The sequence below is a fragment of the Populus alba genome, chromosome 1 (genome assembly GCF_005239225.2).
Source record: "Populus alba chromosome 1, ASM523922v2, whole genome shotgun sequence".
Taxonomy (NCBI): Eukaryota; Viridiplantae; Streptophyta; class Magnoliopsida; order Malpighiales; family Salicaceae; genus Populus; species Populus alba.
The window spans coordinates 14,874,293-14,890,915 of NC_133284.1; the positions used below are offsets into that span (position 1 = coordinate 14,874,293).

Genomic DNA, 16,623 nt, shown 5'->3' on the forward strand with positions numbered 1-16,623 from the left:
TTATGGGTTTCGAAAATTAGCCTAATTTGACTTTGTATTTTTTAAAAAAATTAATTTTTTTTTCTATTTCATCCATATATATTATATTATTAGTCCTTTAGCTTCGTGAGCTTTGATGATTTCCTTTCTATGGGATTATCCTAATTTTATATCATGTGTTGACTCAGGTTGTTTTCTTACTTTTTTTAAATGATTTTTTTTCAATTTTTCCTTTCATAATTTTTTTTGCTTGAGAGTTAACCATTGTTTTTTTATTCAGTTTCTTTTGTAAAAGGTTATTTTGCCCTCATAAGCAAGGCATGAGTTTGGCATGCTAATTAGAGTTAGATTTTTTTTTTGTTTTAAAATTGATTTTTTTTTCAATTCTTCCTTTAGCATTTGATTTGCTAGTGATCAAGTTTCTAAGTTTTTCTTCATTTTTCTCTTTATGATGTTATCCTATTTTTATTTAATTTTTGTTTTGTTATCAAATAAGATCGTTGAGTCATTTTAAAAATATTTATAGGGTATCTTTTTATAATATTAACAAACATTCATTTTTTTTTTCCGATTAATCATTGTCATTTTTTTGTTTTTGTTTATTATTATTGCTGGCTTTTTTATATAATTATATTATTAAATTCATCAAAGTTATTGAATCTATTTGAATCAATGACTCAAGTTTCAAATTTTCTTGCTTTTTTAAAATTACTATTGTCGGCTGAGCATCTTTTTCATGTAAGAAAAAATTTAACTCAACCCAAGATATAGCACAAAACACTTATCTCGATATGTTATGAAAAGATTTATTTTTAATTTTCTTTTATTATAGTATTAGGTCAATGTGAAGATTATTCCTTTTGAAATATTCGGGGAAAATTTAATATTGATTAACATACAAAGTGGTTTGACAATATTCTTATTCTCAAGCTAATAAATAAAAAAGAGATTATAACTACTTTTTTGTAAGTAGGTGTCCTTAATCATGTTAAAATATAGTATTGTAGTATGATTTCAGTTTTATTTTGATTAATCATAATGTTTTCCATACATGTATGTGAAGATTATTGGATTTTGGAACCGTATGTGTGTTTTTTCCATACATGAAGTTTAAGAATGGAAAGGCCTGTTTCCTATAAATGAAGAATTTAAACGCAGGGTGAGTTTCAATATGTTTTTTTGTTAAAATTAAATTATTATTTTTATTTTAAATTATTTTTTAGTGTTTTTTATTTTAATATGTTGATATAAAAAATAAATTTTAAAAATAAAAATATATTTTAAATATTTTTTCAAGTAAAATACATTTTAAAAAAAAACAATTATTATGACAATATCAAAAATTCTCATGGTTCATTCTTGAAAACGCACCATGACTTTCGTTTATGATTGTTGGCACCTCATGAATTCAAACGTTGGACAATCAACACAATCCTATCTCAATGCTTATATCAGTTATTTAATAATTTTTTTATGAAATTTTAACTTACAAATACATAACTCATCACCTATCAAACCAATTTTTCTTCTTCCACAATGATTCCTCCTTTATTAAGTGTGAGATGTAGCATTAGTAAGGGTGAGAGAAAAAAATCGAAAAACTGATTAAACAAAAAAAAAAAGCTGAAAAAATTGAACTGCAAAAAAAAATCAATTATAATTTTGAAGAAATCGACTGGTTTGATTTCAGTTTTATAAGCCTAAAATTAAAAAAATTAAACCGAATTGAAACAAAAAAAAACCAGAAAAAAAAAAAATTAAGCCAAATAAAAAAAAAACCAAGTCAAACCAGTTTTTGTTATAAAAAACTGAATCGAAACGGTCGGTTTGAATCGGTTTTGATTTTTTTAAAAAAATAATTCAATTTAGTTATTTTTTTTTATATAAAAACTAAACCGAACAAAAATAATTACTCCTAAATATTAGTCTATTTTCTCTGTAAATCATGATTATTGAACTCAAGAAATTACTTTTTCTTAGGAAAAAAATCCAACCATACCTTTAAATGATTCAATGTCCATCTAGTATTGCAATTACATTGGGTTTAAAAGAGTTTTTCGAAATAAATTTGAAATGAAAAAACATAAAATTAATGATTTTTTTATAATTATAATATCAAAACATCAAAACCATAAAAAAAATTTCAAAACATATTAATTTATGTTTTATTTTAGCTAAAAACCACTTTTATAAAAACACATAAATTACACTACCAAACAAACTCTTAATTTCACGACCAATTAACCATTTTAGTTAATATATTCTTTCAGTAACCTTATCGTCAACACCTAAGGATTTTATCAATAATCCAAATTAAAAATATAATCTAAAAAGGACATTGACAGTTCACGCTTCATGGATGCATTGAAGGGGACAAAGAAAAGGACCAGAGAAAATTTATTACGGCAACCTCCAAAGAAACGAGCATCTTGAAATTTATGGGTTGTGAATTTTAGCTCAACTTTTGAGAGCATCAATCGAGAATCTAGAATTTATGCTCAACCAGGCTCAAGAACACTGGCGTGCCCGACCTTTGTCTTGCTTCGGTTTGCAGCTAGGAATGACAATGGTTTTTGCAACATCCAACACACAATCTTCCTTTTAAAAAATATATGTTCTGCTCGTGATTCAGACAAAACCATGTATAATATAATGGCTTTGTAGGAAAAATAAACAAATAAAATGCTTTTAATTAAAAAAAAATTAACATCTTATAATTTGGTTTAAATTTCATTGAATTATCGAGTTTTGAAAAATTACAATTTGAATAATAAATTAACACAGATTTTTAAACTCAATAAATAGACAAAATTAAGTATTCTCATGTATAATATAGAAACTCAAATAAAAGATAGATAAAAATTGCTCTCTTCAAGGCATAATTTATCTCTCTAAACATCATTTTATCTCTCTTATCAAGAGGATTTGAACCCAAATCAAAATCAAAATTTAGTATTTTTAATATTTTTCTCCTTATAATGATTTGAACCCAAATGAAAAGCAATTAATCATATTTGAAAAAAAAAAACCCAAATTGAAGCTTAGGAATAACCCAAAATTTTTAATCTTTTCTCTATTTCCTTTTATTTATTCTAGCTTTGTAAATTGTGTTTTGGATAGATGGTATCATTATGTTGTTTTCTAGTTTGAACTCGAGAAGTTTTATCAAATTTTTGTTTTCTATCTATGATTTTTGTGTTGTTGAAGGTTAAATATGAAGATTTTTTATGGTTTGATTTTGATCATTTGATTTAAGAGCTTGATCTGGTTATGTTGAATCTATGTTTACTTTTTTTATATATTGCCCGTTTGTTTGCTGGAAAGTAATATTTTTTTTTAAAAGTGAATTCCGAGAAAGTATTTTTCGATATTTGGTAATGTAATGGAAAATAAATTGGAAAACACTTTTCAGTGTTTGGTTATGTCATGAAAAATAAGCTGGAAAATAACGTATTAATATTTTATTTTTCTTAAGTTTATTAAAATAATGAGGAACAAATCTTACAAATTAAAAAGTTGAGTAAGAATGAAATTGAAAAAAAAATAATTTCATAAATTATCTCAAATAAAATAAATAATAATCAAAATAATAGAGATCAAATCTAAAAAATTAAAAAAAAAATGAAAGATGAAGAAATTAAAATAATAATAATCAACATTTCATAAATTATTTCAAATAAAATAAGTAACAATTAAAAGAATGAAGACAAATTTGAATAGATAAAAAATTTCAATAAAAAAATGATAAGGAAAAAGCAAATAGCAATTATAAAAATAAGGACCAAAGTTAATATAAAAATAAAATTTTAAGAGATGAAATTAAAAAATAAATATTCAAAACAAAATATATATAGTAATCAAAAGTTTGAGGATCAAATTTGATATAATCAGCAAATAATGACATTTCTAAATTTTTCACAATTTCCGGAAAGTGTTTTCCCACCAAATTTTTCAGGAAAACATTTTTCTAAAAACCAAGCCAAATTTTTCTTTTACTGAAAAGTGTTTTCCGTTGACCAACTTTTCTAATGGTAAACAAACACAAGAAAGTTTGGAAAGTGATTTCCTGGAAACCACTTTCCGGAAAACAAACACAGTTAAAGGAAAACACTTTCCTGAAAACCAAGCCAAATTTTTCTTTAACTGAAATTGACTGGAAAGTGTTTTTCGTTGACCGGAAAATATTTTTCGTTAACCAACTTTTCTATTGACAAACAAACACAAAAAAGTTTGGAAAATAATTTTTAAAAAACTACTTTTCTGAAAACAAACATGGCCTAACTATCAAAGACTTTTCCTGCCATTTTGTATTCACTACGCCAAAACACTCGAAGAGCACTGCTTTTTCATCCTCTTCCTCCTCCTCATTCTTCTTCTTCTTCTTCTTCATGATTTCTTTTAGCATTCAAAAATGGCTTGTGCGTATCAAATTCCTGCCATGATTCTAAGCCTTTGTGTTTCTATATCTCTAATCTTACTCGTATATGCACAAACATGTGCCCACACGAACAACAATTTATACGCCTATTGTTTAGACCTTCCTACTCTCACCCCACCTATAATTACACAAATTTAACACTCTTTTGGTGAATTAGGTGTGGCAAGTAGAGTCAAGTGTGGATGCTCATAAGGATTTCTTAACATCGTATATTATGGGGGGTCCAAATTTGAATACTAAAGGGACTTTGGATTTGAATGGAGGAAAGAGTGGTGTATATTCCAAGATGAAAAGGAAAAATATGAGCTTTTTGGTTTTTGTTTTTATTTTTATTTTTCATCCACCTATTGCTGCAAAATCAAGCGGGCTTCCTTCCTTTTCATTTGGACTTAGATCTGGGTATTATCCAAATGATTCAAGCGGATTAAAGCAATTCAAGGCCTTTGCTTGCGTTTGAAGAGCTAGTCAAGTCAATGTAGATTTGGTTCTATTTAAACCCAAAATTTAACCTTTTTTCTTTCTTTCTAAAAAAAACTTTTCAAAAAGCAAAAAAAAAAAAAAAAAAATGTTTTTTCTTTTTCTATTTTTTTTTCAACTTAACCCGGTTCTAGTTCCTGGTCGGTCAGGTCTCGGGTTGACCCGCCGGTCATGGCTGGGTTTCAAAATTATGATTGTCACCGTGTTTGTGTTATTTCCATAATTTACAACCTTGATGATATTTTTTGAAGTATATTAAAATAAAAAAAATAATAAAAAAAAAAACAATCCATTACCTAATGTCAGCAACTTGCAGTGGCTATATAGCCAGTGCATCTGTGCAAAATAAAAAAAAAGGGGACAAAGTAATGAATAACAAAATATTGGCTAGCATGCAAAAGAAAAGGGGTTGAGAGATAAAAAAAAAAAAAAAGTTTTGGTGTCTTAAAGTTTGGAAACAAAAGAGCAAGGAAAGAAAAATAAATGGGGAACATATTTTTCAGGGAAAAAAAAAAAGAAAAGGAAAAGGGAAACAAATTGGACACATAAATAGTGGTCGGGAGACATGAAAAAGTAAAGGAATAAAAAAACAAAGGTAGGTTCGGTAGACCTGTAGACAATGGCTACGGCAATAAGATTCTCAAGCACAATAGTTGTGCAATAGCTCCTTACTGCCACGCATCACAATTTTTCTCCACGAAAAAACTCTAAAATTTTTAACCTAAGCTTTCTGACATACTTCAGAGAACCTCAAAAAAATCTAATAAAAAGAATCCTTCATATAAGCCTTGAACATACATGAAGACAATGGTTGCTGTAGTAAGCTTTTTAAGCATAGTAGCTATGCAATAGCTCCTCACTGCCACATGGAGTTTTTAAATTTGACCCGATGATCGATCCTATCTAGGATTTGGAGTTTAGGTTTTGACCAAGATACCAGGTTTTGCCTTGGTTAATTTTGATTTAAAAAAAAAAAATTAAAACGACGTTGTTTTAGTTTTTTTTGAAAAAAACACAAAAATTAACCGGTTTGAAAATGAGTTTTTGACCGAGTCTTGTCTAGTGAACCATGTCACCCCGAGGTTTTGACTTTCCTCTATTTTTTTTTAAACCCGGCTTGATTTCAGCTTCGGGTCAACTTGCTGAGCTGAACCGGATTTCAAAACTATGTTAGCATGAAACATGATTTTACCCAACTAAATATATATATATATATATATATATAAACTTTCCTAACATGCTTGAGATAACCTCATAAATATTTTATATATAAAAAAAAAAAAAAAACATGTGAGCTTTGAACATGTTGGAAAGTTATGACGAACAAATAGAAATCTCGAGGTAATCATAAACATTTTCTTTATACTCTAGTATTCGAAAAGTCATCTTCTTTGTTATTTCTTGTAAACAACCATGAACACACAACATTCTCATCATCATCTCTACTACATTTTTACTAACTTAGTACCAGAAGTTTCTCTTGTATCTTATAAGAAAAGTTAAATTTTAGAAAATCATGAATCACTAACCGGACTTTTCAATAATTATTTCAATGTACATCAACCAACTCTCTGAAAAAAACTGAATATCTTTTGAACAAGTCTATTTGAAAATGTAATCTAAACAGCATTTTCTTTAAAAAAGTTTTAAAAAAATTATTAAAAATTATTTTTTTATGTTTCAAATCATTTTAATATACTGATGTTAAATAAAAAAAATATATTATTTTAATATATATTTTTAAATAAATATACTTTAAACTAAAATCACTATCAAAACAGATTGAAGATCTCTACGTCAATTCTGGACTCCCAATTAAAAACAAACCTTAATAAGAATCCATTCAATAATGTTGCAAAAGATTTGCATTACTTGACTGAATTATTGATGGGCCCAGAAGTACCTCTGGTTTTGGCTGCTCTCGCTCCCGAACCACCTTCCATGTATCCTTTGGATTCCAATTAATTTTTTCGTGGAGACAAATTTATCTTCTTCTGGGTCCAATAGTCCCGACAACTCTGAATGGTTGATAATTGATATGGGCTCTCAGCCATTTATTTGTTTTTTTTCTTTTTCTTATAAAAAAAATATAATACGAAGATTTTATAGCGGGCTGAACTAATTAAAAATTCGCATTTTTGGGGTCAAGTGAAATTAGATGGCATAAATTTATCAATTCCTCCAATCCAAGCCTATCCACTCCTTCGACATGCTTTCTTTATAAATCTGTTTAATCATTTAGAAATAGGACTAAATTACAGCCCCTTACCACTGCGTATATCAAATCAATTTTTCTTAACTGTTATAGATAATTTGAAATTTTTATTAAACTAGAAACTAACTTTTAAACCTCTGTATTATTTAATTTAAGTGTAAAATTAAATTGTATTGAAGTGTTTAAAGATATTTCAGCTAGCTGATAAAAAATATTTTAATGATAAAATTAAAAAATAATAATTAAATTGATAAAAAAACTTCTTAACTAAACTTTTTACATAAATTAAGAATTTAAAATTAAATTATATAAAAATTGTTTCAATTTGATTCAATAAACTTAATCAATTTTAATATAGCTCAGATAACTGTTAAAAAAATTATGAAAAAATAATAATAATAATAAAAAGATAGAGAGAGAGAGAGAGAGAGCTCTTCTCTGATCATATCATCGCATTCATTTTTGTGTTGGAAAAAATTGTTTGGCAGATTTTTACAGCTGGATTCGAATTTCTAATAGTACAAAATCAAATAGAGACTTGTACACTTTTATCACCCCATCTCAACCAAGTAGTGTATTTCACGGTTAGATTATGATTATTTTTTGAAATAATTTTATTTAAAAAAGTATTAAAATATTATTTTTTATTTTTTAAAATTTATTTTTAATATTAATATATTAAAATAAATTATCTAAAAATATTTAAAACAAAAATAATTCAAAGTTTTTTTTTTTAAATTTCTGCTAAAAAACAAACAATTTCTAAAGCATGCATGTTTCCAGCGCTCCTATAATTTTAGTAGCAACTAATTAATTGCTCACGTGCTGCTGCTGTGTGTGTGTGTGTTTTTTTTTTAACAATGTTATTAAATCTAATAGGGAGTCATTGATCTGGTTGCTGGGCTTATTGAGTTTTTTTAAAAAAACCTTGTGTAAACTAACCTAGCTTACCTGATGAATCTTTTCATGAATGATCGACTTAATAAAAATTTAAAATGATTTTAAAAGAATATATATTAAAAAAATAGTATTGATCTAATTTTTTTTTTATAACAAAAATATATTGAAATGATGATATTTTTAACTGATATAATTAGATTATATAAACTTATATAAACCTATGATCTAGGATATGGCTCTGAATTATTCAGGTTTAATAACTTTATTTTATGGAATCTATTTTTTAATTAAATAAACAATTAAAAAAATAGTGGTTTTTTTGTATAAAAGATAATGTATAAAATTATTAAATATATATATATATATATATATTTTCATCTTAATTATCTTTTTTATTGATGTAATTTTTTTAACAACAAAAGTTGTTTTTTATTTTTTTTATTAATATCAACATATTTCCTTGAATAAAAACAACAATTGTTTTTTTTTTAGAGAAACTACATTGATTTAAAATAAAAAGTAAAAAGCATGTATTTTTAATAAATTAAAAAAAACTAAATTTTCTTTTTCATGCTTTTCTTTTTTTTACTTTTGAAAAAAACATGTGTTTTCTATAGGGAGTAAAAAAACTTATTATAATCGTCAAAGCAAGCTTCAATTTAAAAACAAAAACCATACATTGATCATCTCTCCACAATTACATAAACAATTAAAAAAATAAATTTGAAAAATTAAATAAAATGTTAATAATAAAAAAAATATTGATAAAGAGACACCGCAAATGCCAATTGTGATGCTGTTGAAGATATATAGCAATGCAATTAAATTTAGAGCAATGAAACGTGCTTCGGTATATTTCTGCCATCATAAATCACTGTATCTAATAAATCAACGCTCCACAATGCTAGGCTCATAGCGTTTTAGAAAGCGGTATAAAATATACCATAAGTCAATACAATTATTTTATGTTATAAAAATAATTCATAGTGTTATTTATAAACTGGACATCATTTTCTCCTTGGAGAATAAATAGAAAGCAATAGCCAAGTTTATTTATTATTTATTTTTAATGTGTCACAACACGTGGCTTGTTTGGAATGAGTCTACATATTTGAGCGTCAATCATTCATTACACACACACTATTCACATACTCGCCTTAGCACGCAGTTTCCTTTCATTCCATCGCCAGACAAGGATGAAGCATCGATCTTGTTCGTGGAAATTCTTTGCCATCTCCTGTCTCGCTCTTCTTTTGCCGGTCTTGGTCGCCTCCAAGTGCACAGGGAAAGCACACGACGGTCATGATCAAGACACATCGGAAGCACTCAAATACAAACTCATTGCAATATCTTCAATTTTATTTGCCAGTGCACTGGGAATCTGTCTCCCATTTTTTGTCAAAAACCTGTCATACTTGCACCCGGACAGAGAAGCATTTCTCCTCATCAAGGCATTCGCTGCTGGTGTGATCTTGGCAACCGGGTTCATCCACATACTTCCCGATGCTTTTGAGAGCTTAACTAGTCCTTGTCTTGGTCAAAATCCATGGCAGAAATTTCCTTTTGCAGGTTTTGTGGCCATGTTATCTGCCATAGGGACTTTGATGATGGAGTCTTTCGCCACGGGGTACCATAAGAGGCTCGAGTTGAGAAAACCTCAACCAGTCAGCGGCGATCACGAGGAGAACAGTGATGAAGATGATAATGGAGGTGGTGGGGTTCATGTTCGTGGGCCTGATTTCTCACTGAAGAGAACAAATTCATCAGATCTTAATCGGCACCGCATTGTTTCTCAGGTAAGTATAATGCATTCTTATTAAGCACTGCCCTCGCTATTTATTTATTTATTTTACTTTCGTTTTCTTTATATTCTATCCCTGCTCTTAGATATATTTATTTATATATGACACTGGTTACTCTTTTTTTTTTGAGCAATTGTTTTTACGATGATTTTATTTCAATTTTCTCTCTTAATTATTAATTAGAAAGTGAATAAATTATTATTTTTTTCATTGTTGAACCGTTTATATCATCATTATGCTTATATATATTAATTAATCATAGGATAGATATCTTAACGAGTAATTATTATGCTTATTATACATTGACTGGTCCACTCCACATGCCACGTAATGCCACCCTCACAAGATTTATTACAAATATTTGTGGAATAAAAGGATTAAACTAATAAGATGAACAGAATACAACTTAAAATGCTTAGGAAATTAGAGAGAAATTAAGTTTCAAGCATCCCAGCACCAACTAAAAAAAACGTTTCTCTTCCCCTTTGTTTATTGCGCTGTCAATAGAAAATGAATCTTCCACTGGCCCACCTTTCATGTCACGTATCCATCAAAGGAGATAAGAAAGTAGGACCACAAATGGACCTGGCTGAAATGTCTGTCGTGGACAATTGTAGTCGTCCAAACTTCGTCGAGTCTTTTTTTATATAAAAAAAAATAGTTAAGTGAAAAAAATAACATGGTTTAAAATTTATTTAAAAAAATATTTTTATATTTATGACAACGAGTTGATGACTCGGCATTATCAATAACATGACTTTCTAGTACTTGAATCGTCTTATCTTTTTATACAACATCATTTAGACATAATAAATTTTTTAAACACATTTTGATGATGTACAATATAAATCAAACTAATAAAATAAATAATAATAAGTAGTGTATTATCTTCAATCCCATGAAGATTATCAATAACCTTTTCATCATTCTATGTAAAATCATCATCCTAGTTTTGAGTCAAATGCAATTATTAATCTATAAATAAAACATAATTAATATCAAATATTAACTTAAAAACTTAAAACATTTTGGTTTGGTGTGATAATATGATTAGCAGGATAATCATATCCATCAATGCATAAATGTTATTATTGTCTTCAAAATGAAAAATAAATAAATGCTGAATCTTTCAAGATTTGATAATATTGTGTGTGTGTGTGTATCATTTATTGAAATTTATTGTAAAGTTATAATCACCATAATATTTGCAATTTCATGTGATATAAAATAAAAAAACTTACAACCTCATTCCATACATCCTCCGATCAATGAATATCTTGCAACAGTAGAACCAAAAAAATAAAAAAAATCAAGTACATCCACCATCACCACGTCTCTATATGAAATAGATGCTTCATCTTCACGACGATGTTTGTGGCCTCTAGATGCAGAAGAAGTAGATCCACATGTACATGACACCCTATCCAATCGTACCTGCCAAAAACATTTATTATATAAAATCAGTATAATATAATAACAAATTTAAGTTTTAACATAACATCTCTTAATAAAATAACAATTAACATATAATGTGCTAACAATTAATTATTAAATTGTTTATATTCACATGTTTTTTTATTATACCATACCCTGCTATATATATCACATGAAAATGCCCCTCTGTTATATCCAACTTGTTATGTAATTGAATGAATTTCTTTTAATATCAATCAATTTCTCATCTAGATGGGTCTAGATATACTCAAGTATCGTTATATTCACTTCAATATAATTCTTCAAGTATAGGATGAAATGGAGTTCCCTATATCTTTCTATAAATTTGAATAATATAATATAGATCAGCAAACTAAGCTAAAATTAATAATTTATTAAATATCATTAAAATTATGAGTTGACATGTAAAATAGTATAATTTTATAAGTCAATATATAATTATAAATCGCTTTAAGAACTTAAAAACTTATAAAGTAAAACTAAAATTATTTTAACTCAGTAAAATAGATAAATTCACGACTTTCATACAAATTTCTCAAGTTCATGTGAAATATAAATATTGCTTGTTTTAGTCTCTAAAACAAACTATATATTTTCATTATTTTTCCCTGTTTGGAGCTGAGTTTCAACTTGTTTTTTGATAAATTTTGAATTTTGTTTTTTGCTAAAATTGAGTGTAGTTTGTATTTTTTGGATCGTTTTGATGTGTTGATATCAAAAATGATTTTTAAAAAATAAAAAAACATTATTAGCATGCTTTTCGGCACGAAAAGCTATTTGAAAAGCAACAGCTACCACACTCCCAAACACCCTATTTGTTGTAGTAATCACCTCTCATTTTAATACCTCATCTTTTGCTTGCGAGTTGTTTATCCTAATTTCTTTCCCTCTTTCTTCCTTATCCTTATAAAAAATCACATTTGAAAAAAAACATATACACCAATTACTTTGCCAAGCCTAGGTACAAAGAAAAACTCTTGAAGAAGACTTTCTTCTTCTTGTATACCTAGTGTACTACTGTTAACCAAACTTTTTTTTTTTTAATTTATTCTTTATTCATGAGCTGGGAAATTATTAATTATTTTTCTTGTTCTATATATATATATGGGCATATATAGAGTGAAATTAGTAAAAAGTTGGTAATGTTTATAACATTGAAATTTAAAAGTAGAGTTGGTCATAACTTTTAGCACAAGTATGTATATATTTAACTTGATCTTTGGTGACATAAGTTTTGTCAGTTATATAATTGGCCAAAAGCTACACAGATTGAAGGAAAAAGAAATTTAAGAATTGTGTAAATGGCATAGATTGAATGAAAACAAATTTGAAGAAAGGTGCAAAGAATTTAAAAGTTGAGGGGCGGTGTGAAGTGCTCAAATTGAAGAAGAATTTACTTGAAGAATGTGTTAAGAAAACGTAATTGGAAAGGGAAAATATTATAGACCAATATAAGGAGCTTGAATCAAAGAAGAAATTTGAGAAGTAATATAGGGAAATTGGTTTGAAATATAAAAAAAATGTGTTGTGCTTTCTTTAGAAGTTTTAGGATTTTTTTCAGCTACTTGCTTCCTATATATTAACCTCTTTTTTTAATCCTAACTAGCTTTTAAAGTATTTGGAAATTGTTTTCACAACATAGCCGAGCTCTTAAACTATTTATATCCTTGGTTAAGGTAATAAAACTTGTTTAGTTTACATGACGCACTATTAATTTGCTTATTTTAGGTTTTTTAATTGTTAGTTAATTAAAATATATGAGCATGAATAATTATATTGTATTTTTAAGTTACTTATTATATATGAATTTTTTCTTGAACTATGTATTTTAAAATGCTTGAACTATGTAAATAAAAATATTATTTATAATTTTATAATCCAAGTTTACATTGTATTTATAACAATTGGATCTATTTGCACAACATGCAAGAACATATGAATAATGCTAATGGGAACTTTGTTAGTTACAATATGTGCATGTTTTTTGACCAATTTGACTATTCATCAAATTTCTTTTTGGACATCTAGGTATTTTTTATGGGTGTACTTGGAAAGTCTCACCATCAACATCATGCAATTTGATCTTTAGATCTATCTATATTCTAGTCCAATTTGATTTATACAAATGGAGGTTATAATACCCCATGTGAAATGTAGCTAGTTGCATACTTTTTTTTATTTAATGAAATAAGCATTACTCTCATAAAATGTTAATTGAGCTAAACTAGAAACAAACAATGCACATGCACCGTTAAGCACATGATAAAAAAATTCAAAAAGATTTGTTGTCATATTCCATAAAAAAAATGCCTAATTGCATAAATTAAAACCTAAAATATCTCAATTCAAACATAATGCTCAATTACGATAATTTATTCCAAAACTCAACGCAAAACCTAATTGCAATTATTTTGACATCTATAACACCGATTACGATCAAACATACCTAATTACATTAATTAAAAACCAAAATATCTTAATTTAAACAAAATACCTAATTACAATAATTAATCCTAAAATTCATTGTTAACCCTAATTGCAATTATCAAAACATTCATAACACTAATTGCTTCATAACATGCCTAATTGCATAAATTAAAATCTAAAATATCTCAATTCAAACATAACACCCAATTACAACAATTTATTACAAAAGTCAATGTACACCCTAATTACAATTATTTAGATATTCATAACCCAATTAAAGCACACACATAATTGCATCTATTAAAATCTAAAATATTGCAATTCAAATATAATATCTAATTATGGAAATTTATCCTAAAATTCAAACATAAACCCTAATTTCTCTTAATTTTTTTTTTAATTTCAGCCTAATTGATACCACAAATAACATGAATTACATAAAAACAATCCTAAGTTCTTCATTTAAACCCTAAATTATATCATTTAAACAAAATTCCAACTTATCAAACACAACCCTAAAAAATAATAAATAATAAATTAAAACTAAAAATCTAACAATTTAACAATGATACACATAAAATTAAGAGAAATGAAGTGTTTTTACCTTATGTTGTCGATAGCTAGGTGGTGGTCCAAGTGGTGGTCATGGCAGGGAGATTGAAATAGGTGATTGGAACGATTGGTTTTGTTGAAAAAACACTAGAATGATGTGTTGGGAAAAGGGGAAGAAGATTATAGTGTTTTAGTGGAGGATTGGTGGCTATTTCAGCGATATGGGTGGAAGAATAGTTGGCTTTTTAGGTTTTATTTATTTATTTATTTTTATTTTATTTTTATAGTGACTGCCGAAAGAAGAAAAACACAGGGCTTCTTTAAATAAAAATGCAATTGGTGATCACATGTTTGAACAAAAACATGATTGGTAATCATTTTTTTTTAAATTGTGTTATTTCCCAAATATTTTTGAAACCCGTGTATTTTTTCTAAACTTTTGTATAACTTTATTATTGTTCAACAAATTTTGGCATGCAAAGCTATCTTGTAAGGCCTTGTTTGTTTTTGTGGTGACAAAATGCTTTTGCAAAAAAATAAAAACAGTTATTTCAAATTCATTTATTTTTATGTTTTCAAATCATTTTGATGTGCTGATGTCAAAAATAATTTTTTTTAAAATAATTTTTTGATATATTTTCAAATAAAAAATTCTTTAAAAAATAATCAACATCGTAATAAAAAAACTTGTTGTAAAAGTATTATTGTCTTAAGCATACATATTCTATTTCAATCAAATGGCAGGAGATTGACTGTTTATCTCTTACTTTGACACCTAATTGTTGACATAAAACATTCTACAGGTTTTGGAACTAGGAATTTTGGTTCATTCTGTGATCATTGGATTATCCCTGGGTGCTTCCAAAAGTTCAAAAACAATCAAACCTTTAGTGGCAGCTTTGAGTTTTCATCAATTTTTTGAGGGTGTGGGACTTGGTGGATGCATTTCTCAGGTAAAAATATGCTTGATAAAAAGACAATTTTTAGATGTGCATCAATGTGTGTCCTATTCTTGCTCTTGTAACACCCTTCTAATAAAAAAGATACTACTTTATAAGTATTTCTAGCTAGCACACTTTTCCATGCAAAAATAAAATAAAATTATAGGTCATAAAATAGAATATTTAAAAATCTCATAGCCCAAGATCCGAGATTAAATTATGAATAAATTATGAATATGAACAAGCATATGAAGTTTTTGTTCATCTTTAATATTGAATATTTTAAAATTTCTTCTATTTAATTGTGAAGGCAAAATTCAAGCTTCGAGCGAAGGTCATTATGATTATATTCTTCTCCCTTACCACCCCGACTGGCATTGCTATTGGCATATTGATATCAAGAAGTTATAATGAAGCCAGTCCAATGGCATTGATTGTTCAAGGCATTCTTAATTCAGCGTCTGCTGGGATCTTAATATATATGGCACTTGTTGACCTTCTTGCAGCTGACTTCATGAATTCTAATATGTTATGTAGTTTTTGGCTACAACTTGGAGCGTACCTTACCCTTTTTCTAGGGGCATTTAGTATGTCACTTTTGGCCATATGGTGAGGAAATTAATAGTCTGTGAGAGATTTATTAGTTTATTGGAGCTCAATTAAAAGAAATTGAAACTTACTTCCATTTTCTTAGCTCATTTATATTTGTTATTCTTCTTATTCACTTTTGCCTCCTCTTGCTAAAATTATCACATTTACAAGCAATGAAGCAAAGTTAATTGAAAATATCCTTCTTTTTTTTAGAAAAAAAAAAAACTCTTGATCCTTTTATCAAGATAAGGTGCAACTATCTTTGTAAAGAATTACAGAGAGCCTCTCATTTATATTTTTATTGTTTTTCTTGTATGTAAACATTAAGTTTTGTACCGTACCACTACAAAATGAAATGTACATAAATTTTATTTTAAATCAATTGCATTTGAGGATTAACGGATCATCTTAAAAGATTATGTAAAAAACTAAAACATGTGGTGTTTTCACTGTAGCAAAGATCATTATGTATTGTTTTGCAATTCATTGTGGATTAAAGTGGTGCCTTTTTTTTTTATTTTAGTTACCAAACTTTTTTTCTCCTTGATTTGATTCTTAGATGGCAAAATTGGTAGTCAATTGCTTCTAATTTATTAAGGAATGATATGATTGAAAGATAAGGGACCAAAGTAAAAGAGATAGGAAACATAAGTGTTGCTTTCAAAATTGATGTGAAAAGTTATGTTTGGTCCTCATACTTTCCAATTGACATATTTCTAGTCCTTTAGTTAACAAAAACTCACTTTGGTCTAAAACTTTATTTTTCTTATTTTTTTATCATTAAGTTTGGGAGTTAGGAGAGAGAGTCAGATTTCGATTGAAGAAAGAGAAAATTATTGATTAACA

The 16,623-nt window shown here is 27.3% G+C and overlaps 1 protein-coding gene across 1 annotated transcript; it reads left to right on the forward strand.

Annotated features, from left to right (window-relative positions):
• The first annotated feature begins 9,159 nt into the window (after positions 1–9,159).
• LOC118039067 (zinc transporter 1) lies at positions 9,160–15,884 on the forward strand. Its single transcript, XM_035045646.2, has 3 exons — positions 9,160–9,805; positions 15,049–15,198; positions 15,497–15,884. Exons 1-3 carry the CDS (start codon positions 9,206–9,208, stop codon positions 15,797–15,799), a joined length of 1,053 nt encoding a protein of 350 aa, XP_034901537.1. The 5' UTR covers positions 9,160–9,205; the 3' UTR covers positions 15,800–15,884.
• Positions 15,885–16,623: the final 739 nt, after the last annotated feature.

What these genes read in the sequence shown, in the direction of transcription:
- LOC118039067 (XM_035045646.2), top strand. Translation starts at nt 9,206, where the DNA reads ATGAAGCATCGATCTTGTTCGTGGAAATTCTTTGCCATCTCCTGTCTC. An exon ending in GGCACCGCATTGTTTCTCAG is followed by an intron (nt 9,806 to 15,048) that starts GTAAGTATAATG and finishes AACATTCTACAG; the next exon opens with GTTTTGGAACTAGGAATTTT. An exon ending in TTGGTGGATGCATTTCTCAG is followed by an intron (nt 15,199 to 15,496) that starts GTAAAAATATGC and finishes TTAATTGTGAAG; the next exon opens with GCAAAATTCAAGCTTCGAGC.